Source organism: Pipistrellus hanaki (genome assembly GCF_964339955.1).
Source record: "Pipistrellus hanaki genome assembly, chromosome: 13".
In the NCBI taxonomy this organism is placed as follows: Eukaryota; Metazoa; Chordata; class Mammalia; order Chiroptera; family Vespertilionidae; genus Pipistrellus; species Pipistrellus hanaki.
Genome location: NC_140515.1, coordinates 20,778,758 through 20,803,119, shown reverse-complemented (window position 1 = coordinate 20,803,119; position 24,362 = coordinate 20,778,758). Strand labels below are relative to the sequence as shown.

Sequence of the window (24,362 nt, the reverse complement as noted above, 5' to 3'; positions counted from 1 at the left end):
GAAAGACTAAGAAACATGCCAAAGATCACACTCCTAGCAGATTTGGGACTATCATTCCAAAGCTTCCCAAGTAACCACTGCACTCTGCTGCTCAGATCCATAAAGACTAACCCCTCTTAAAATGAAGATTGACTGGAAATGGGCCCTGACTCTCTGGACAGTGACCTCAGTCAGAGCTGAGAAGAGAAGCAGTTCACTTTGATTTTAAAATGCGACGTGAAAAGGATGGAACTCAGACACATTATAAATCTTGATCAAGTCCCAAGGGAGTCAAAGTTGGTGACCTCTTCTAATACAAACTCAATCGTCATTATCTACCATCCATGTTCATTTTGAATGCTCCAACCAACGAGGCAGTTTCGAGCACATCAGCAATCACAGACAGACAAGGACTTTCTAACATCCTGCACACCTCATGCTGGTGGGGTCTGGGGGAAGGGAAGGCCCCAGAAGTTTCCACCCCAGAGTTACTCAGTTAAGCATAGGTCTGTTTAATTAAGTAGTGGGCAGCACATGCTATAGTTAGCTTTTAAACACTTGTAAAGTCCTCTTCATTCATTTATCTTACTTGTCACTGACAAGCTCTTCAAGGACTGTAACAGTATGCAGAGCATGAAGAGCCTGGGTAAACAACACATATTTTATGTGGAGTCTAAACTGTTTCAACTCGGAGAGTCAATAGCGGGTTTCTGAAAAAGTCCCAGACAACCGGGGGTGCGTTCTGAGCATGGAGCTTCAAAATCAAACCCCAATTTTTTAGCTAAAAGGGAAAAAAAGAAAGGAAAAGGAGGAGGCCAAGAAGATAGAAAAGGGGGGACTAAGGAAGGGAGAAAAAAGAAAAGAGAGGAGGTAAGAACTCAGCTGGCATGGCTCAGTGGTTAAGCATAGTCCTATAAACCAAGAGGTCATGGTTTGATTCCCAGTCAAGGCATTGTGCCCAAGTAGTGGGCCCAATCCCCAGAGTGGGGCATGCATGAGGCAGCCAATCAATGATTCTCTCCCATCACTGATGTTTCCCTCTCCTTCTCCCTCTCCCTTCCTCTTTGAAACCAATAAAAACATTTTTTTTTTTTAAGAGAGGAGGTAAGAAAGAAAAAGAGAAGGCTGTTTGTAAGCATTGAAATCCAGCTCTAAAATTGGGCTGACAAGGGAAGGAAAGTTCTTCATTCCATTGGTACCTTCAACAAATGTTTACTACACTGGCCTACCCAGAGCTGGTATCACCAAATCATCTCCTCAAACAACGAATTAAAACAAAATAAAAAGCCGCAGGATATGGCCTAACAGAATGGGCTGCTGGACATTGACCGTATGGATGCCTATTCAATGGAGAACTTAAAGCGGTTGGTAGCCCAGCAGCACCTCCAGAAGGGGCAGAGAGAGTCAAGGCAAGGAAGAGACATGTCCACATACCTGGGTTGATTCACAGGGAGTAAATGGACTTTTAATAGCTATGGATTGACTATGCAATGTATTTGAATAAATTAGAATGAGCACGTCTGAGAATGCATAGAAAGTATGTCATAGGGCACGGAAAGCATTGTGACGGTGGTTCTCGAAATGACGGAAGCTTGAAACACTCACCAGAAGGAAAGAACTAAGCAACTGGGAATGGCCTTGCAAACAGCAGACTGGACATTCAGAGCAGCCCAGGGAGCATGAATGGGCCTGAGCTGGAACTGTCCGAGGCCTGGAGGACGTTCTCCCTCTGGGGCTGCGACCTCAGCAGGGAAATGGGGCCAGTGAAACCTGGGCCGGCTCCCAGTTCTGAAGCTGAGTGGAAGGGCACAAATCCAAGGCCTCCTCGGCACCTCACCTCCCTCAAAACAAACAAATGACAACAAAAGCGGGAGAGACAGGAGGGTGTGAGCAATGCAAAACATGTGGTGGGGCTGCTGGCTCTGCAGCGCACTGAGAGAACCCCAGGGAGAGGGGCGGTGAGACTGTGAGCAGTGGTTTGGCAGGAAGGAGGGGGCCTGGCAGCTGGGGGAGTGAGAGGCAGACAGGAGAGACAGCTTGGGCCCTGGACAGAGAACAAACCCCTCTCCCAGCTGCTTTCACACTTGGGTGAAACAATTGGAGAAAATGTAAACACTCTCATTAGTCCTTTTCCAATCAGCTGAAAAACAAATGGGAAGAGAGAAATGGCAGTGGAGTGTCCCAAATACCAAATCTATGAAACATTCCCCCAGGCGTCTATCTACCTTCTCCTCCGGCTGCTGGCCCTGCTGTCCTCCCTGTGTTTGGATTTCTGTGCCTTTATTGGCTTTAAATGGGGCAATGTAGGACCAGTTGAGTTCTACAGGGAAGGAAAGTCTGCCCACATATTCCACTCTGGATGAAAGATCTCCATGAACCCTCCGGAGACACACAAACAAGACAGATATATATTATTTACCACTTCTCCTGTGAAAACTCACCCCAAGAAGAGGCAAAATGGGACTCGGGCGTGGGGAGCTGACAGAAATCCAAGTGTCAGAAAGGATGAAATTACATTCCAATTCCATCTGGAAATGCCCAGTGTGTTGAATCACACTGGTTTTTTACCCCTTCCCAACATATCAGATTAAATTCATCAATGAATACATATTGAAAATCAATTTCTCTTGGTTACCTGCTTAAGGTAGACTCCAAAAAGCCTCCTTTCCTATGGCCCTGCAGTTGAAACAGCGTTAAGTACAAAACATCCAAATGTATTTACATTTGAATCTGCACAAAAACAGATATGAAAGTATATCACTAGTGTTTCTTCAGAGCACTAGGAGAAATTGAAGTTATTTTCTCAAAGACTCCTGAGGATTTCAGGGGCTATCTCAAGTTTCTCTCAAGAATGACCCAGATGCACACCGTGTTGGTTCTAGGCCACACCGTAAAGCAATGAATCCAAGCTCCCTATTTCACAGAGAGCCTGAGGCTCCAAGGGGCTGAAGGTTGGTCACAAAACCCAGGAGAAAGCCCCAGATACCTGCCGATGAGTCAGGCCTGGCCCTCCCCTGCCCCGTGCTGTCTTCCATTGGATTGGCATGCGCAGACAAGTCCACCTGCCCACGACCAGGAACACCAACCCACCTCATGTCTTCCGCGTCGCATTCCAAAGCACTGTGGTATTCATTTCCATGCTTGCAGTCTGAACAGCATCAAACACCTAATCATTTTGGTCTCAATGCCTACAGATAAGTTACGGAATTTTCCACTTTCTTTCAGATAGAAGCCTTGGTTCTCTAGCAGAAGTACTGAGTTAGCTTTATGTTTCTTCTTCTTTCTATTAACACCAATAAGTTTTTAATTCTAAAAAGTCTACATCCTATCTATGAAATATTCAATAGTACAAAAGACTTTCTTTAAAAAACAAAAACAAAAAACTTATTCCCTTTTCTTCCATCCCAATAGCCAGTCTCATTGTTAAGATTTTCTCCTGGTCTTTCTGGAAAATTTTATGCATAATGCAAGCATAGACAACAAATAACCTTTAAAAATGAAATGTCTAATATGTCTCAGACATCTTTCCATGTCAAGATCATGCTTGACTGCCCATTTTTAATGGCGACATATTATTCCAGTCTATGCATATATTCTTTATTTACAAATCTTCTGATGTACTAAAATAGTGGGCAGGAAACTTTGTTTATTTTTTGTTGATTTTAGAGAGAGGGAGAAAGAGAAAAACACTGATTTGTTGTTTCATTTATTTATGCATTCATTGGTTGTATGTGCCCTCTCTCGGGATTGAACCCACAACCTTGGCATATTGGGGTGATGTTCTAAACAGCTAAACTAACTGATGAGGGCCACTTTGTTTGTTTTGTTCAAAGATGTATCCCAAGCACCTAAAACATTGTCTGGCACATAGTTAATGTCTATTGAATGAATGAATGAATGAATGAATGAGTGAGTGACTGAGTGAATGAATGATGGGCACTTAGGTCATTTCCAATTTTTCATTATTCCAACAATGCTTCAGAGAACACTTTCCCAAAGGAAAGCTTTGCCTGTCCTCATGAACTTGTTTTCAACAAGAATGGATGCTTAAACCTATAATAGCTGTTTCAATAATGTGCTAAATAAAGAGAGTTGGGAGAGATCCCTGGAATAGAGTATACATATTTTAAAATTTGAAAGATATCACCGAGTTTCCCTTCAAAAATGTTGGCCAACCTCCAGTCTGCACCTCTTCCCTTATACTGTGCCAACACGGAGTCTTTTCAAATTCTTTAATCTTCAAAAATCCGGTCCATGGAACACTGCACCCCATTCACATTTCCCTGTTATAACTGGAGGCTGAGTACCCTTTCAGTCATTTGTTGGCCATTTCCATTTCACTATCTGTGAGTCTCCTTTAATGTCCCTTAGTCCATCTGGGAGGGGGCAGGCGTGGGAGGCTTTTTTTATGACTGTGTGTGAGAATAATTGTATAGATGAAGAGAGCAGTGAGCTGCTTTGGGGAAGAGGAGAACCTGAGTAAAAGCGGGAAGAGAGCAAGTGAAAGCAGGCTAAGTGGAAACAGGAAAATGTGCACACACTGGATAGATTTGAAGAGGCCACGATCAACGGAACACATTAACATCTGACGTGTTCACTGCAGCAGGAGAGAGAAGGGAGAAGAGGGAGCTGGTTGATGCACTGGGATGCAACAGAGCCAGCCCCTTCCTTGTGCGCCACAGCCCCAGCAGGTGGTGGTTCTAGATGAACCATTGGCAGGAGAAGAAAAATTATGCTTTACTTCTCTGCAAAAGGTTTTCGTTTTTTCCCAAAGCCTGGGTCATTCATGGGAGAGTACTGACCATGTAAATGCCACTCACCATGCGTGTGTTGGTGGAAAGAACCTAGTGCAGCCTTCCTACCCAAACAAGACGTCCTGTGCAGCTGTCCCAGAGGACGCAGGATCACAAGAGAAAAACTTAACCGCTTACGAGACACGCATTAAATGGCTTAAATGGGATGGCCCCTAATTGGCGTATTTTGAGCTTTCTCTGCAATTTCAGTCTACCTGCCCTAATTCTGCCTTGTTGGAGGTGCCCAGGTTTTGATACATTTAAGTACAGCTATGCCCATGGTCTCCAGCTTATCTAGCCTAACTGTTGTATCCTCTTGACTGGTCCTTCTCCACTTCTAGTTCCCACTCTGGACCCCATCACATATGGGATCATCACAATGTGTCAGGGCTTCTCTTAGAGAGTAATTCCATGAATAGGGTCTGAATGCAGACCTTTACATGTATTCTTCCCTGCACTAAACACAACTTTACAATAATTAACATACTCCGACACTGCATTAATTTCTTAGCATCTGCTGTGCCACGATACTTGTTAGATTTTCAATTAATTAAATGCATCACCTGGTGGCCAGTTTCCCTGCCACACACACACATACACACACCCCAGAATTTTAAGTTTAAATTTCATTCTTTTTCTTACTGCATATTTACTTTAGACTTATCTTAACAAACCTGGGTTTATAGTTCCATTCTGCTGAGGTATTTCTCAGTTCTAATGATGTCTCCGTTTGTTTTGTAACCTCAGCTTTGAAGCATCACACTTTCAAAGGCTGCATATACAGTTGACCTTTGAACAACACGGGTTAGAACTGCATGGGTTCACTTACATGCCGATCCACACACACCCCCCTCCCCCCATAAATATACAGGCATCCCTCCATTTCTCTGGGCTTGGTATCCACAAATTCAACCAACTGAGAATCGAAAAGAGTGTTTTCCATTCACGGTTGGAAATACCAGGATGCAGAGGGTCAGCTGTGTGCATCCTTCTATACCATTTTATACAAGGGACTTCAGCATCCTCCCGTCTTGTTATTTGTGGGGGTCCTGGAACCAATCCCCTGCGAATACTGAGGGACAGATGTGGCTAAGTTTTTAAGGGAGCCAAAATTCTACACAGATTTTCTACTGCTCTGGGGTCAGCACCACTAACATCTGTGCTGTGCACCTATAATCGGGTCTGTGCTCATTTTGGAAGGACAGAGCACAGTGCCCCTGGCGACCTCCCCAAGAGGTGACCGGATTCCCTAGTCAACCTGCTGGGATGGAGGTGTCAACTCACTATAAACCCATCCTGCTGAACCACCATTCAGTCCTCATTTCTCTGTTTGGTAAAAAGATAAAGGAATAAAAAATCAGTGTGTGTTGCCGAAACCAGTTTGGCTCAGTGGATAGAGCATCGGCCTGCAGACTGAAAGGTCCCGGGTTCAATTCCAGTCAATGGCCTGTACCTTGGTTGCAGGCACATCTCCAGTAGGGGGTATGCAGGAGGCAGCTGATCCATGTTTCTCTCTCATCAATGTTTCTGGCTCTCTATCCCTCTCTCTTCCTCTCTGTAAAAAATCAATATATATATATATATATATATATATATATATATATATATATATATATATAAAAGAATGCAAAATTAGGTTATAAAAAAAATCCATGTGTGGGGGAGTTTGTTATGTGAGATGCCTCGCTGAAGCACTGGTGCCTGTGCCTCCACTGCCATCCCCTGTCCTACATTAACCTTATGAAAAACAAAGTGAGTTCAGCATTGCTTAATTTTAGTGAACAAATAGAGGATCTCGGCAACTGCTGATTTTATTGCAACTTCATGATTGCACTTGTCAGTTAGACATTGAGAGGCAAAGTTCCGGAGGCAGGTACAAGCTAAGAAGATGGAAAGTTTATTTCCCTATTCTTCAGGTGCTTTCATCCTGTCGGCAGGATTGTGAGCTGGAATAAGTTTTCTCAAGGGCAGTTTGGCATTATGTACTAAATCCAAACTATGCACGCCCTGCGGTCCAGCAATCGCCTCCTGGAAAGAAAGCTGGGCAGGTACACAGGGATGAAAAAGATAAAAAGACATTCATTGGGATGCCGATCCCAGTAGCAATTAATGAGAAGAAAATAAAATGTCCTTACATCTGGATTTTATTTAACAACTATCCATTATTCAGATAAATAAAATCCTCAGATGCCATTTGAGAGTAATAGATATTTTGCTCTGGCCGGGTGGCTCAGTTGGTTGGGCATTGACTGGAAAGTCTGACAGTTTGATTCCCAGTCAGGACACAATCTCTAGTAGGGGGTGTGCAGGAGGCAGCAGATCAATGTTTCACTCTTACATCGATATTTTTCTCTCTCTCTCCCTCTCCCTTCCTCACTCTCTAAAAAAGGAAAAGTCAATTAAAAAATCTTAAAAAAAGAGCGACGGATATTTATATTTATTAGTAGGAAAAAGTATCACATATAATTCCTAGAAGTAGTAGATGATAATAAAACATGTTCATACAAAATGACATAAATAAATACACATAAACATATATAAATATCTACACACACACACACACACACACACACTCACACACGTATGTATACATGCATACGTGAATATGTGAGAAAGACCCAAAAAGATGAACACAAAATGTTGATGGCTATTGCTGGGTGCTTGGATTTCATGGAATTTGCATTCTCCTTTATTCCTTTCCACATTTCTTGAATAGTCAATAAAAGGAAATAAAAACAAAACACTAAAAAATGTTCTTGGCTCCATATATAAAAACTCTGAGCTAAAGATTATTTCTGAAATCAAAAGGAAATGGTGTTGAAATCCTTTCCGTTCAGGGCAGAGACTCCTGAGACCGGCCTTTGGGTCTTTCATGTTGACCTGCCGCAGCCCAGGGTGAAACGAACCCTGCTCTAAGGCCACAGCTCTCCTCCCTCTAGATTAGGGGTGTCGAACTCAATCAGAGAAGGGGCCAAAATCTAAAATCCAGCCTAAATCGCGGGCCGAATGGTTTACTGAACAGTCATAAACTGACAATGTCATAAACTGACAGTGGAGTGCAGTGATGACAGCGCGGTGCGGGCCACATTGCAAGGCCTGGCGGGCTGGATTTGGCCCGCGGGCCTTGTGTTTGACACATGTGCTCTAGATTGATCCTCTAAAGTCCTTGTTACTCTGAACAACCAGCATCAACCATCTCTCTCCAGCCTAGCGAGCTAACACAGTAATTTCTTCCTCCAGGAGAGGCAGTGGACAAACCTGGGCCCTTTCAAATCCAGAGGAATGCGAGTGCCTCGCACGGCAGTGAGAGCCGTGGCTGTGGCTGTGCACCACAGCTGGATGGAAACGGAGAGGCTCCCAAGTCCCTGTCAGGCTCAGAACCAATACATCGGTGCCAAGTTCAAGTCCTCCCCCAGGAGCCTCAGGGCCCTCAGCTGGATCAAGTCACTGTCCATCTGAGTTTTGCATCATGGGCCAAAGATTGGGAGTATCTCTTGGCTGGGTCTTTTCAAGTTGAGAGAGTTAATAGCACAGCTTCAAGTTCAGGAAATATCTTGTAATAATACAGTGTTTGCAGTAATGTATAGGCTAAAGTCATGCAAAAAATATTTGTCTCATTCCCACACACTGAACTTGGTAATTATATAGGAGTTTGGACATTAAGGACCCAGACATAAAGGAGTAGGTTAAAAGCATAATTATGGCTCAGAAACAGCATGTGCCTGGGGACATTTCAGGCCTACTCCACAAAATAAGAAAATAGAAAATAGCACCCAAAATCAAATGGTAGTCTCTCTCTCTCTCTCTCTCTCTCTCTCTCTCTCTCTCTCTCTCTCTCGGAAATAACCCATTAAAAGAATAATGCAGCATAATGATTATTTAAGAGTAGACATGAGTTGGAAACTGGTAGCAAATAAGGCCTTCAGTTCTGGAATTTTGACATTAGTGGCCCAAAGGACTTCTGAGTTCCTGAAGCTTTCCGGGCACTATTTGAAATTCGGGCTGCAGAGGAAAGACTGCAGATGCCCATGTCTCACAGACGGTATAATTGAAGGAAGCTTTTATTTCACCCTCAGTATGGCCAGGGTGGAGGTGCATTAATGAAAGGCCTAGATCATCCCTGACCAACTGCTCTCAAATATGCAGAAAACAAGAACAAGCCTCAAGAGGTGCCCACGACTCAGCCGACCCAGGGCAAGCTGCATGCGCAGAGATGACCTAGCCACCGAATCTCAGAAGCCATTTTGTCATTCATAAAACATGCTGGTTCTAACTTGCTTCATGTTGGCAGTTGTCATATCATACTCTCCCTGAATACACAGCGGCTCCCTGTGGTCTGTGCATCAGAGAGAAACAGTTCAGTCGCCAGGCAAGGCCAACCTCTACCTTTCCTTCTGAACGATCTACCCCCTTCCAGCCTCCTTCATAAAAACTCTCCCCAAGCATGGCCTGTCTGTAACCCCATGTGCACACAGATCCATCTCTATCCTAGCCAGAAAGGATCCCTCCCTACTAAACCAGGCCTATAGCGTCCATCACAGCTGGGCTCAGAATGGATCCCATTAAGATAAATTCTATAACTGAAAGTGTCCTGGAGAGTGAGGAAACTAGAAGTGGGATCAGAGGGCCCAGGTCAAATGGTCAAAGGTAGGCCACTTTCCAGCTGTTTAACGACCCCCAAACTATTATTCAACCTCTCTGGTTTTGTGCACGGGGCATCTGCATGCTGCTGAATATCAAGGGAGCAGCTCTAGGTACCTGAGCACAGTCTGTGGCTTCCGATTCCTTTTTATAGCCCTGGAATGCCTGGGCCAGGGCTCGGACCCTCTTTGTGCTCAACAGGGTCTGCTGACCAACTGTCTCTCTTACCGGTTATCACTGTGTGCCCTGTGCTGACAGGCTTATCTCTACTCCAGCCCTCACCCTGCTACAGGGTCCTGTGACCACCTTTTCTTGTCACAACTGCAGCCCAAAGACACCCCAATTCTTGGTATTTATTTCCAGTTGACATTTCTGAACATTTCTGAATTGCAAGGATATATATATATATATATATATATATATATATATATATATGGAGAGAGAGAGAGAGAGAGAGAGAGGGAGGGCATTTGGTGACACAATGATTTCCACCTTTGGAGGTTGATCACTTCCTACATTAGATCAATGCCTCCAAAATTCTGGGCTATCAATCAGATCCACTGACTTTTGGTGTTTCTCCCCTGAGATTCTGAGCATACATTGGAAAGGCTGGCCCTGGAGGTGGTGTTTAATGAAGATGGGGAAGAACCACACCGGGCCATTCAAACCACTGCCAGGTCTAGCTGCAGTTGCTATAACTATTTTGAAAATTAAGATACATGTAAATTGCTTTTGAGAATTTTGCCATGGGATAGCCAGAAACCCTAGAGAGAACTGGACATTAAAATAATAATCTCTATCCTCTTTACTATTCTTCCATTCCACACCCCCCCCCCCCCCCCCCCAATCTCATTTGCGGCCTTCCTTCTTCCTCTCTGAATGGATGGGGCACAGCACTAAGCCTTTAGAGTTCCGTGCTGGGGATCACTAAAGCGGAGGAAGGGCCTCTGTTTGTCACCCTCCCCTCTCAGTAGCCCTTGCTGATCAGAAAAGGATTCCTTCTACCTCCTTTTCACCTTTTCTCTCTTCCTCCTCAGCACTGGGGACCTTTCATGCCTATAAAGATTGTGGTGAGGTGGGGATGAAAACCAGCATGAGACGGACCAGCTCTGCCCCTGAATGAGTGTGTGGTCTTTGGTTGGTTTGTTCCAGAAGCTCTTTCTTTGTGATTTCAGCAGTGTGAGAGGTCTGAGAAACACCCTCACACCTGGCAATCCACCCGGAGGATTTTGCTTTACCTGAAGGAAGAGACCCCTGCATTCCCAGAACTTTCCTTTGCAGTCTCTGAGATCCACAGAAAACAAAACATAATAATTAAACAAACAAATGAATCAACAAATGAACACTGGAAGTGACACCCAAGACTTAACTTCAGCTGGTCCAAGGTAAGGAGAACAGCCTCCTACAAATCAATCAACAGACTGAGCAGATGCTGTGCTGCTTCCTTGATCCCTATCTGGATTCCCAGAGTTCCACGGAACATTCCAGAAGTAATTTGGCTTTCGTGAGCCGTGCACAGGGACTAAGGTTTTTCAACAGAATTTCATAAGGAGACAGGGGGATGATTTGGGGCCCAGCTCTCGGCAGAAGTTGAACATTGGGAGCGGCTAAGAGGGGAGAACTGAGCTTTTTATATGAGCCCTCTTCTGAAAACCACCCCGGAGATGAAAAATCACCTGCCCGAACCTCCCGGAGAAGTAATGGTGGATCTGCCCAAGAGGATTCCTGCTCATAAAACTGCAAAACAGACCTGTTAATGCAAACCTGAAATTATGACCAGAACTTAAATCTCACTTAAATAATTTTGCGGCTATAACACAACTGATGAATAACCCCTCACCTGATCAGACTTGTCAAGCTTAACAAAATTTGAGTTTCCCTAAAGGTGACTACTGGGCATGCATGACTGACAGCCAAACTGTGTGGGAGGCTCCAAAAAAAATGGAGAACAGGACAACAGTTTTCTACCCAAGCAATTGAAAAGACAAGACAATGATTTTCAAGGAAAAACTGGTTGGCAGGGGGGAAGAGAGAGAGAGGGAGAGAGAGAGAGAGAGAGAGAGAGAGAGAGAGAGAGAGAGAGAGAGAGAGAGAGAGAATATCTATAGTTAAGAAGATTTTTGGACTAAATTCCAGAAATGGAAGCAAAAGGACAAAAGGACAGGATGTGCCCAAGGTCATGTGTATGTGGGTGACCCAGGAACGGAATGTGGAATGCCTGACTTCTAGCCAACACCTAGCCCTTCCGCTTGGAGGAAGACCAAGATTGAGAAGGATGCTCAGTGAATGCTTGGGGCTATACCTGCATCCTCGCTGACTCTTTCATGCTCAGAGGAGTTATTATTAAACTAAAGCATCACACATCACTCTAAAATTTTCCTCAGAGAGAAATTCTAGCTTTCGACTTCCTCAATTCTCTTGGTCTTGCTCAGAACATTAATATTTGTTGGACAGCTTGTTTTTTTGTGTGTGTGTGTTTTTTTTTAAGTGGTAAGATATTTCAAAAATCAAATATTCTGGTTTGTTTCAAAGAATATGTTCTCAGCTAAAGTCATGTTTTCTTCCTGTGGGGGTGAGCCACAGTTGGCCACGATTCACCAAAGTTTCCACCAGCTAACAATAAAAAATGATGTCCCATTCTCAAGAAATTAAAAAAAAAAAATTACAGGAAAGTTGTGCATTTCCGTTCCAGTCCCAAAAGACAATCTGAAGATGTGGTCAACATGCCAAATTAAGCCATGTGAATTTATCCATAACTAATAAGGATTAGCAAATGTCACGACATGGAACATGGTCTTGACATAATTTATATTCCAAGCTCTAAGGCGCTGGGTTCAGAGTGGTCTCATTCCAGCCCGGACCTAGACGGAGAGGTGTCTTTGGAGAGTCCCATCATGTGTGTGACAAGCAGGAGGGCTCTTCATGTGACAAAAGAAGGTTTTTTTGACCCAGAAACAGCACCCTCACAACCAGAATGTGGTGACTGAGCTTAAAGAACTAACCACCCAAGGGAGATGCAGGCGTTTCTCCCCTCCCGCCCAAGATAACTGTTCTGGAAGCTGCAGAACTGGTGATGGAAGCCGCTCTGCCTCTTGCCAAAGCTGGGTGTCCACCTGCAACTTGAAAAGCTTTGGAAACAAGTCTACGTTACATATTTGGAGCGAGGAAGATTAAGACGCCTGAACTTTGGGCTAGCCAGCTCTGATTGGGTCTCCTCCACCCCATTTCTCATCCATCCTTGCCAAAAGCACAAAGAGGCAACTGGGACTTTTGCTCAGAGTATCTGCTATTAAGATAAATCAGCAACACTTAAGTGTCTTTGGTTCATAAAAAATAGTCCCCTGGAGATGGCTCTTTCCCTCCAAAATATCAGCTTTTCGTTTCCCTGCCTCACCGAGGATTGCGTCACGGGAAGGCTCAGGAACGCAGCTCTCCCTGCAAGCCCGGCTCATCTGGGAAGCCTCAGAAGACCCTGGCCCCGGCAGACCCCCCAGGAGTCTGGACAAGCAAGACTGGGGCTGGGAGGTCTGGACGCTCCTTTCCTGGAAGGAGGCTTTCTGAACCCACTCTGAACTGGGTTCTTTCAAGGCAGTGTTTGTACCTTCTTCACTATTTATTTTTCTCCCAGGATAAATCAGGGCCTGGCTCCCAGAGAAGTAGCAGAGGGGGGCCTGTTTATGAACATTGCCAGTCAAGTTCTTTCTTCTTTGGTCTGGGGAACAAGTCCTGTAGAGCAGGTTTGTGTCAATGGATTGTCACCAGAGACAGTTTGGGACCATCACTCCTCAAAGCACGGTGCTACCCACTGGGGAACAATAAGATGTCCCTGTCCTTGCACCTCAGAACTCGGGTCAACCTCCTGCACACTTGTGTAGCCCTCAGGGTAGATGCTTCATGATAATGCTTTTCTGTGAGTCAAGTGGAAAACATCATACCCATTTACAGGAAGGCACATTGACCAGCCACCATCATATACTAATAAGTGGAGATCAGTCAAGATTCATTACTTGAGCGAACTTCAGAGCCTTCCTTGCTCCCTGTCACCTTTACGATCTAGCATTCTCAGATACTCCCTGGTGGAAAAGATGGCAACTTCACTGCAATGGGAAAACAAATGGGCTCAGAGTGTGACTCCTACGGGCAGATGCGCTGAGCATCTTCCTGGACCACTCACCAGCTCTGTGGCTTGGTTTGTGAGGATTGTTAAGAAAACAACCAAACTATAAAATTGTGCTTAGAATATAATTCCTTCAAGACATGATAGCTGTGTTAATGTCCTATTGAACAAGGCACCCCCCTCCTACTCCACGGCAGGCTCCAGGAAAGCAAACACTGCCATTTGCTTGAGCATCCTCAAAGTCCTTGGTGTAGATCAAGTACTCGACATGCTACCTGTGAATAGGCTGGAATGGTCTGTGACTATGAAAACTAAAGGAGCTTAGAATTCTCTTAGCCCACTTCCTTCATTTCAGAAATGGGGAAACTGAGTCTGTGAGACAGAAGCAAAACGAGATACCCATGGTTTCTTTGTGTGTTGGGTCAGAGTTGAGCTGGAACTCTGACCCCAGATCCATTCTCAGACTCCGCCAGGGCTTCCCCGGTGAGGTGGGCTGCCTTGTTTTGTTTAACATGTAACATCCTACTTTCTACATGGCTGTTTGTGTCAGACACTGGGCCCCCAAACCAAAGACTGACAGGAGAAACTCTGTCTGGCCTTGTGGCCCACACACCTGCTTCCTACCCTGGCACCCAAAAGGGCTTTGGCACACCCAATACAGCCCAAAGCAATAGGGTGTCTGGCTGGCTTCTGAGCTGGGTTTGCCATTTTAGTAGTGCTGGACCATAAGAGAGAGGAAATAAACCAGCCTCGAGATGATCAGTGAATCGGAGGTTTCTGGGCATAAGAACCCCCCTGGACTGAAACCTTCTGAGTTGCCATTTGAGTTCAGTCAATTTTCATTGTTTTCTGAAATGACAGCCTCTCTGTCCCTTCTGAACTTGTAACCTCTTTGCACAATTCCGTTCCCAGACTGTGTCAAAGATCACCCGAATACAGATTTGCTAGCTGTGTCTGAACAGGCATTTTCCAATGGCCTAACAGGGCAGAGATAAGAGTGGCGTTTTGGTCCTTGTGTGTTTATTTTATTGTTTTAATACATGCATCTAAACATTGGTGTTGTGGGGTTCTGGCTCCCCCACCTTGTCAGCTCAGCAACTGCACTTGGGACTGGGACCCAAGGACAGATTACCGCTTTCCTGGCTAGTCTGTCTGTCCTCACAAGGACTCCCTTCCTACACAGTGCTCCACCAGGCTCATCCCCCCCACATCTTTGCTCACATGTCCCTTTCTCAGGGGGAGTCCCAGGGACACCCCATTCAAAATTACTTCCAGGACACCTCACAGATCATTTAAATTTCCCCTCACACAATTGATTGCCATCCATCACACCAGGTATTTGATACCATTGTTTCTCATGTTTCTCATAGAATGCTTCCTTGGGACAGGGATATGTTCATTGCTATATCCCTAGTGTCCAGACAGTAGATGGCACATAGTATATGCTCTATAAAGATTTTCAGAATGGATTGCTCATTTTTCCCCATGCCTACTCCCCTAAGAAGTTGTAAAAATCTCCATCTGATGCTCTTTCAGCTTACTGACCATTTACATTCCCTGTAGTAATACTCTGTCCCAAATCTGAGTGATATCTTATCAGACTATATCTTCAATGAGATTAACACAAATAGGTGGCATTTATGTAAAAACTTACAAATGTCAAGCACTTTGTAGGAGAGAGCTATTTCTTAGTTCTCTAAAATCCTCAAAATGCCCATAACTCCAATATTTAAACTCTGGGGCATTAATCCTAAGAAAAATAATGAAAAAAATATTTATGCACTGAGATGTTTATCAAATGTGATCATAAAGGTGAAAAACTAGGAATTAACTGAAATCACAACAAAGAGAAGAATGATAAAATTAATTATGGCAATGATGGAAGTCATACAACCAAGATATATATTTTTGAAGACTTTAAAGGATGTGGGAAAATGCACACAACATTAAATGTTTATAAGGCTAAAAAATCTTTATTATGCAGTATGTCATGTCTTTATGTAAATATGTATATAGACAACGGAATGTAGGAAACTATAAATCTTAATGACAGTTACTTCTGAGTGGCGGGAATATGGGGGATTTTAGTGTTTTATTTACATTTTCCTAAGATTCTTTAATGAACACATATTATTTTTATAATAAAGCATTTATTTATATGCTTTCAATTATGAAAAACTATCATTTACATAATAAGGATGGTTAAAATTAAGTCCTTTTTGTTTTTTTAATATAGTTCATTATTATGGGTTGAATTAAAAAAAATAAAACAAGAGTAAACATGAGAGATTCTGGAACTTTTAACTCTGCCATTAGCAAATCACAGAGATGGAAAAAAAAAAAAAAAGTGGCATCTTCCCCAAAAGAATATGGAGCTAGATAAGAGTAAAGAAAGATTTGCCCTAGCTGGTTTGGCTCAATGGATAGAGCATCGGCCTGTCGACCAAAGGGTCCTGGGTTTGATTCAGGTCAAGGGCACATATGTTGATTGCACGCTCCTCCCTGGCCCTGGTCAGGGTGAGTGCAGGAGACAACCAATCGATGTGTTTCTCCCACGTTAATGTTTTTCTCTGTCTTTCCCTCTCTTTCACTCTCTCTAAAAATCAGTGGAAAAATGTCCTCAGGTGAGGAATAACCAAAAAAAGAAAAAAGAAAAAGAAAAAAGATAAACTACTTGCAATGTTAAATTATGTGTTTGAGAACTACCTTCCTCTAATGAAAAATCCTTTTCCTGTTAAATTATTACAAGAGAAAGAGAGAGAGAGAGAGAATTGTGAAACTGGGTTTGCAACTCTGCTGATCAACAACAAAATCCCTCTGATTTGAACACAGCTATTCAAGGGCCAGGATGAAGGGAAGAGGACTTCTCTTTCATTTTGAAATTCAGCATTAGGAAGACACAAGGGCAGGAAGTCGGATCTTTTTTCAATTCATTTGAAATGATAAGGTGAAGACAGCCTGGAAGGACTTTTAATTATATGATGAGAGGAAAGAAAGGAGGGAGAGAGAGAAAGGGACCAGGAGAAACCTGTTTTTATGTGTTCAATGATGAAGAAGAAGATGGAAAAACTAAAGGGGAAAATGACTTTTAAGCAGATATCTTGAGAATGAAATACAAAGGTTCCAAGAAGCAAGTGCCAACATTTCATGCTGGAAAACAGGAAATGCAGCAGGAGGATCAGCTCCCAGCCCTTCTCCCCAAGGCAGCTGGAATGCCTGGCGATGCAGGAAGAGATAAGTCTCTCTCCCCAGCCTGCACATGTGACCTCAGGTCATGGCAGGAGCCTCGGGGCCCTGGCGAGGGGCTGGGAGTCGTGCTCAGGATCACAGAATAAAGCCTTCTTCTTATGCTACCTTTTAGCCCCATTTCATTGGGGCTACCACCTGAACAGGGTATTGCCCCAACTTGGGGGCATCTGCTGAGAAGAGCATGGGAGAGCTTTGGAGTGAGACACCTCCCCTCACTGTTTGTGCCATCAATTCCTGGACCTCAGTTTCCTCATCTCTGAAATGGGATTAATTACATCTACTTTACAGAGATGGTAGGATTGAGACAAAGTATTTAAAATCCCTGCCTGTGGTCAGGTATGTAGTAAGAGTTTAAAAAATCGTTAGACCCTCCCACTCTAAAATGTGAGTAGCAAAACTATCATGAGGAGCAAGAACACTGGACATGTTACACCCACACTTGTAGCTATGCCTATCTAAGGTCGCCCACCCTAAATCTACCCCGTGCAACAGTGGGGCCCCTCTCTTTCCAGAGTGAGATGGCTCTGGTGGTGGACACCTTGGGAACCTTCCCGATACATACTCTGTGCTTTGTTGGCAGATCTGAATGTTCTCGGAGGCAGTCATGAACAGGTTAACGTGGAGGGGATTTCAAACATGTCTAATCCAATAAGAGGCCTGGTAAAACATGCGTTATCACTTAAAGAATAAATGTTTAAAAATAGAGCACAGATGTGAAATTTGAATAAAAAAAAAAAGAGAGAGAGAGAGAAAGAGAGACAGCGCGTGAGAGATCTTCTTGGCACTTGTTCGCCCTTCTCTGTTTTGGTCACCTTCAGCTAAGCCTGCTATTCCGATGTGCTCTGCCAACTGCTGGATGCTGTGGGGGCGCCTCAAATCACCGGAGCGAAGTTGGCAAGTCGCTCCGTAGCTTAAAAGTCAGACCCACCTCACCCTTTTCTGCAGTTCTGAAAGCAGGACAGCACAATGGTAACGTTGGTCTTTTCAAAAATTTCACTTAAAATGGTATGCTTGAAGAGCAAAGAGTAAGTTCTTCTAAAACTAGCACCATTTACACTAGGGTTCTTGAAAACGTAAGAGACCGTGTCACAGTTCCACAGAAAGATAGGCTATGGATTGCCAATCCTAAAATTCATAAGAATACCTACTTCTGTATGAAGCATTCCCTGACCCCTGCGACGCAAAGACTTCTGAAAGCTGGTAACATTTCTGCAATCCCCAAGGCTCAAGAGCAAAGCCAACACCTCCTTCTACAGCCAAGAGTGCCCAGTGCAGTCCCACCAAAGGTGCTCAGGGGAGAGAACATGGTAGGTTTTAAAACATGGCTTCATTCGATTGATAGTCTCAGAAAGTAGTCCACCGGGGTCAGCCTAATGTTTTGGGAAGAAGCACTCCTACAGGGATTTGGGAAACATGGAATTGCAGAGAAAATTCTCTGCCTCTGACATCTTTTGAGTATTATTTTATGGAGCAACTAGTCAACTGAATAGATTCCCTGAGCAGCCTGGAGTAAGTAAGGAGTGTCTCCAAGCTAAGAGAGCAGACAAGTGTCCTGACCAATGACTCGGACACTCGGAGGACACTGTTTTCAGTAGCATGGAATACCTTTACCTCCATGAGAAAGCCCTGTCCCTGGCCTACCCTGGAGAGATGTAAGTATTTCTGTTTGCAAAGGGGATTCTCTGTAACATACTGTAAATATCCTTGGCATTGAAGGCAATGATAAATAGAGATGTGGCTAGATTTTACCAGTGGGACATGAAAAGCTTAACCCAAAGTGAGTCTGCAGTGAAAACCAATGCATTTGCATTTCAGCAATTCGATCTGGGCAAGTCTGCGATGCATTACAATGCTGGGATCGAATCAAGCTTTTCTGGAGCTCATCCAAGGACAACACGAGGCTATGGGAACCCTACTGCATGGAGTTCCTCCACTGCTGTTTAATTGTGCTCACCCCCTGACTATCAGCGAAATTCAAAGTCATCTGCATACAATGCCATGGGCCTGTCAATAGGAAGCACAAACGCAGTGTGGCCTCCAGTAGAGGGGGAAAGAAATGCCAGACCAACCATCCCACTGGGGAGTTTCCCACCTCCTCTGACAGGATGGTTTTACCTCTGCCAAGATCCAGTTTTGACTAGGATCACACCCTTAACCACCAGCTGTCGTGAGCACTTTCAGGGTCAGTTCTGCCTTCTCCTTTTCTTGGCCACACCTGTCTGGATAATTCTTGGAGCCAGTCTTATGACCTCTGGACAACTTGGTGGTGGTGGTGGTGGTGGTGGGGTGTGGGTAGGAGACTCTGCCCAAATAGATTTCACTATGTAGACCTGACATAGCCTCCAGAATGTTGACCTGGACATACAATTTTTTTTTTCCTCTGAAAAGTCTGGGGGAAAACACAGAGAACCAGTGGTCTAGTCTCCTGGTCTTAACACTTTCCTGATACCAACTGACCAGCATATTTACTGGTAGCCAAACTCAATGCCCAAAACTGGCAGGGAAGGAAAAAGAAAAGCAAGTACAATTTATCTCTGATCACAAAAGTATTCTAACCAGTTCTGAGAAATAAGCTGGTTCTAATTTGAACTAAACAACAGTGTCTGGCCCTCATTTTAAAAAAGCATTTTCATCAAGGATGTGTGTATCACTCCTTCCACACACAGGGGAGCATTTGGGAATAAGGCTTAGGGGGTAAGATTTAGTTTTAAGCTTTCTTCAAACACCCTTTAGCAGCAGGAAAATGCAATGATTTCAGAATTAATTATTTTGGTGTCAGTCCTTTCTTCAAGAGTGGAGGAAGAGCTGGAGGGATTGGATCCAAGACACAAAAGAAGGAAAGATGGTAATTTTTAATAATATTTTTAGAACGACTCTCCCTAGAGCAAGAATGCAAACAAACAAAAAACTTCACTCTTTCTCTGAGACCCTCTCCAAAATCTGCAAAAATCTGGAAGCCAGATTTTTATTTTATTTTTTTATTTTTTTATTTTTTAAGGTAAAGTAGAAGCATCAGAGGTGTGTGCTTGTGAAGAAATGGGATTGGGAAGAAGAGAACAGATAGTCTTATCTGTCTACAAGAAACTATGATTAATGCTTTATCTTTTTTTTTTTTTTTTATGCAACCCGTAACCGAAAGTTAACCTGTACTGCTCTCTTACCTTTCCACTGTGCTCAGCCTACAACTGACGTTGGCGTTAACACGTGAAGAGTATCATAAAGATTCTTTTGTTGTTAGGCATAGTTGGAATTTCTGAGCTCATTTCATATCACCTTCTCTGGCTCTCCTGACAGATGCTTAACTGAGTGCAGGTATTTCTAAGCAAACTGATTTATGAGATGCTCAGTTTTCAGGGATAAGATGGAAGGGCTTCCTTCATAAAAGTAATCTCTGCCACATCCGGAAACTCACTGACAGTTTAGTCAAGAAGAACCCCCCAAATTGGAGAGGATTTGAACTAGAGTATGATGAAGGAATTAAGAGAAAAGGTTGAAAATGGTCATGATTGCAAATAATTCATAGGAAAAAAGGTGTTTCTCTAAAGTGTCTTGCGACATGGTAAGAAAGGACACGCACCATTCTGTGGTCATCATTTGGCAAACGGGTCTCATCTCTCCTAGGACTCCTATAGGTTGGTGGAGGTGTCTGCCTAGAATACTGGGATAAGAAGAATTATGCAGTTAACTCTTGTTAAAAGTCATGATTGATCAATGATGTCTCTTTTTTTAAAAAAAATAAGTTGCCCTGGAAATTCATTCATTCATTTATTTATACATTGCACAAATAATTGCTAAATGCCCACTATATGCTAGCAATTGTGCTAGGCCTGTGGATAAATGGTCAGCAGAAAAAGTCATGGGTCCTCTTGACGTTCATAAACTAGCAGGGTGAATAATTACAACTTAAGTACTCACAGAAACAAATGCAAAATTGTTTCTATTGCAGTGTAATTAAGTGATGTACATACGCTATAGGAATGCCTCAATTTGATCCAATTGAGAAGGTCCCAGAAGGCTTCCCTGGGAAAGTGATGTTGAGCTGAGATGGAGAGGATGAAGGGGCATTGACTAGGTGAGAAAACAAAGGAAATGTGTGCCAGGCAGAGGGAATCATATGTGCCAAGCAGAGAGCCCATGAGTCTAAATTTGCCTTTATCCCAACAGCGAAGCAAGCCAGGGAAGGTTTTTCAGACGTGAGGGCTAGAGGGTGCTGAGTATCATAAAATGTATCTTTAGATAAGATCATGCTTCTGTGGAGTGAGGTCTGAGAGCCTCCGGCTTGTCCTGGAGGCTGGATGCATTTCTCCAAGGCACAGCCATCACCTGAGCAGGCCAGGGCTTTGTGGTGGCCAGTACTGTCCACCTGCCAGCCTCCTATAGCACACAGTTTGCAGGATTGTGGAATCCAGCGGTGTGTTGTTGAGACTGCCAGAAAGTCTAGGAGGGCATTTTGTCCTAGGGCCTGTTCCTACTATATTTGAAAATCTCATCAGCGAGACAAGACACTCTGGCTTTAGCTCTTTGAGGCTCCAAAGAAAGTGGCAATGCTCCTCCTCCTCCTCCTCCTCCTCCTCCTTCTTCTTCTTCTTACTATTATTATTATTATTATTATTTTAATCTTTGCCTAAAGATATGCCCTTTTAATTGATTTTAGAGCAATAGGAAAGGGAAGGAGAGAGAGATAGAAACATGATACATTGATGTGAGAGAGAAACATCAATTGGCTGCCTTCTGCACTCATTCCAATCTGGGATCAAACCCACAACCTGGGTATATACCCTGAACATGAATCAAACCATGGCATTTTGGTGTACAGGAGGAATTTCCAACCACCTGAGCCTCACCAGCCAGGATGTGGCAATGTTTTTAAAAATGCAAACTGAGCTCTGGGATTCCTTGGAGGCTGGAGCTGGGGCTGAGGGATTTGGAGTGTAGGCTCAGTTGGGCAGCCTTAAACAAGGCTCTCTGAGTGGTACCCAAAAGAGACTCCCCCCTGTTCTAAGGCTGCATGGCTGGTGAATTCTGCTTTCTAACTGCAGAAATTATCTGCTCCAAAATATACCACACTTAGAAGATTTTGCACTGGCTGTTCTCTCTGCCAGAACACTCTTCCCCTAGACAGCCACAGGGCTCACTCTCTCACTCCCTTCAAGTCTTTGCCCAAATGACTCCTTCCCAAGGGGGCTCACCCTGTATACCATATTTTGCAGCGTCACCAGCCCATCGGTCCTACTCTGGAATGCCTGTTCTCCCTTAAACTGGTCTGTACTCTTCTTTTTCTATCATATAATTTACTTGTTAATTATGTTCATGATTTATTGCTTTTCTCCCCACTACCCATTAAAAAATGAAACTCCATGAGAACGGGGACTTTATTTTGTCACTGAGGTATTCCAGAAATGCCTAGCATGTTAACACAGAAAACACCCGTAATGAATAGCTGCTGAGTGGAAGTCCAGTGTGGCGCTTGGTCTGGCCAAGCTACCCACCTCTGCTCATTCTCGTGCCCCTGGGCAGCTTGGGAGGCGCAGGCTGATGCCTTGGACATAGGCTCCTCTGATGGCTTCTGTGAGGGGACTAATCACAGTGTTGCCATAGGGAGGAAGTATTTAGCCAGCTAAAAGCAAAGCACTGGCACTCCGACAGCAGTGGGGCACAACCCCATACTGCTAGGTATGAGAGGTATGATGGTAGTTGAGTCAGCTGGTCTCTCAGAGCCTTGGTTTGATGAACTCAAAAACGAGGGTGATGCTTTTCTCATTGGGGCAGGTAAAAAAAATATCTATGGGGATGAATCCCCAGCACTTGGCACAGACTTGGCACATATAGGTATGCGATGCATTGGTTGGTTGATTATGAGGAAAATGTGAGATAATGTTTGTAAACTCACATATACATAAAGTACTTGACATAGAACGTGCCATGTGGACATTCATTCACACAATAAATAGTTCCAAATCCTACTATGTGCTCCGCAAAGGGCAATAACTATGGGGATTATTGTATGAGCTACTCATGTCCAGTCGCTGGGAATGCCATGAGCAGGGTAGAGACCTGCATGAGATGAAACAAGCTCAAAAGGCAGTCTGAAGAGGGTGACACCTCGTGACTCAGTCTGCCTCAGCATGCTTGCAGAACATCAGGCAGATGAATACCCACATCCATGGCTTTCTCTCCAGTTAGCCTGGACGCCTAAAACAGCTCCACTCACTCAAGCCAGTCACACAGGTGATGATAACTGAGGTCTGGGACCTTCCCTCCCAGAGACGCCCTCTCTTATGGATGTCTATGTGGGCTGGATACACAAACCAAGTAAATTTACTAATAAGCTTGGTCAGTCCATGCCAGAAGCTGAGGTCTAGAATTCCTGACTTGCCTGCACACTGCTCCCCAAGGGCCTGGATTTGAGGGTTGGGAGGACACCTGTATGCTCTTTCTCCCACAGTTCCACAGTATTTTCTCCTAACTGTGCTCTATGAGTGGTGACTCCCAGACATGTAAAAAGCAGCGATAATGAGGTCAAAACCAAGCTGTCTCTGAGGGTTGGTAGTGATAAAAACCAGTTATTATTAGCAGTAGTAATAGCAAGAGCACCTCACAAATAAGCAGCACCTGTTATGTGCTAGTCATACACAAAGCACTTCTATATTCATTACATCTCACAACAACCCATTGCATTAGGTTATTAGCCCAGTTTACAGATGAGAAAACTGAAGTGCAGGGGGGTTTATTATCTTGCCAGGATTGCTCAGGTAACAAGAGCTAGAAGCCAGATTCACTCCAGATAGCACTTGCAAGATCCATTTCTGGTTGTGTGGCAAAGGGTCTGTTCAAGCATCCCAGAGTGCCCAGCTATAAAGCCTGAGCACAGCACCCGACCTTTTTGGACCTCTTCTCGGCAAGAGCATCAGTCCTTCAGTTGTGCTGGGAGCTCATGAGTGTATGTATGTAAAGCTCTCAGACTCATTCCTGGAGCATGATAAGAGCCAAACGAATTAGGAATTACTGATGTGATTCAAGAGCCGAAGTCTAAGAGCTCTGGGCAGAACCCACTCCTGGTGAATGGCTGGGGAACATTCTTAAGTGGGGATTTGGGCATCTAAATCCAGGTTTACAAAGGTAAGGGGACCTCACACTTCCTGCAATTCCCTTCTGCTTGCCACTCTGAATTCTTTCCTGAACCTGGTGGGGCATGTGTGGATGGACTCAGGTGGGCCACCCCAAACCCGAGCTCTATTGCTTAAAGCTGTATGTCCTGGGCTGGTTCTTCACACTCGGAGTCTCAGTTATGCTCCTAGAAAAGGGATGTAATCCTGGTGCCCACACCACAGGCTACTGAGAGGATGGTGGGACAGCATCCTCTGGACACTGGACACATCCTGGCATAGAGTAAACACTCAGTAAAAAGAGGGTGCTTCATGCGCAAATGGATCATTATTCTTAGAATCATTACCATTTATAAGAATACAAACATGGGTGTGCTCTTCCTTGCTCTGTGGCGGGGAGGGTGTGTGTGTGGGGGGGTTTCAAACCTACACCACCGAGGAGCCCATCCTCCTCCTTTGCTGCCTCTTTCCCCACAA

General features: G+C 44.1%; 1 protein-coding gene across 19 annotated transcripts in view; it reads right to left on the bottom strand.

Annotated features, from left to right (window-relative positions):
- The window catches only part of ERC2 (ELKS/RAB6-interacting/CAST family member 2), an 877,102-nt gene that overhangs the window by 191,298 nt on the left and 661,442 nt on the right, over positions 1–24,362 (bottom strand). Inside the window, exon 18 of one of the 19 annotated variants that reach the window (XM_084903104.1) lies at positions 223–621. The exons of the other annotated variants lie outside the window; for them this stretch is intronic. Coding sequence (XP_084759230.1) covers positions 565–621 — 57 coding nt within the window. The 3' untranslated portion in view covers positions 223–564. Of the gene's footprint in view, positions 1–222; positions 622–24,362 lie in introns of those variants that run through there. 19 annotated transcript variants of the gene reach the window in all.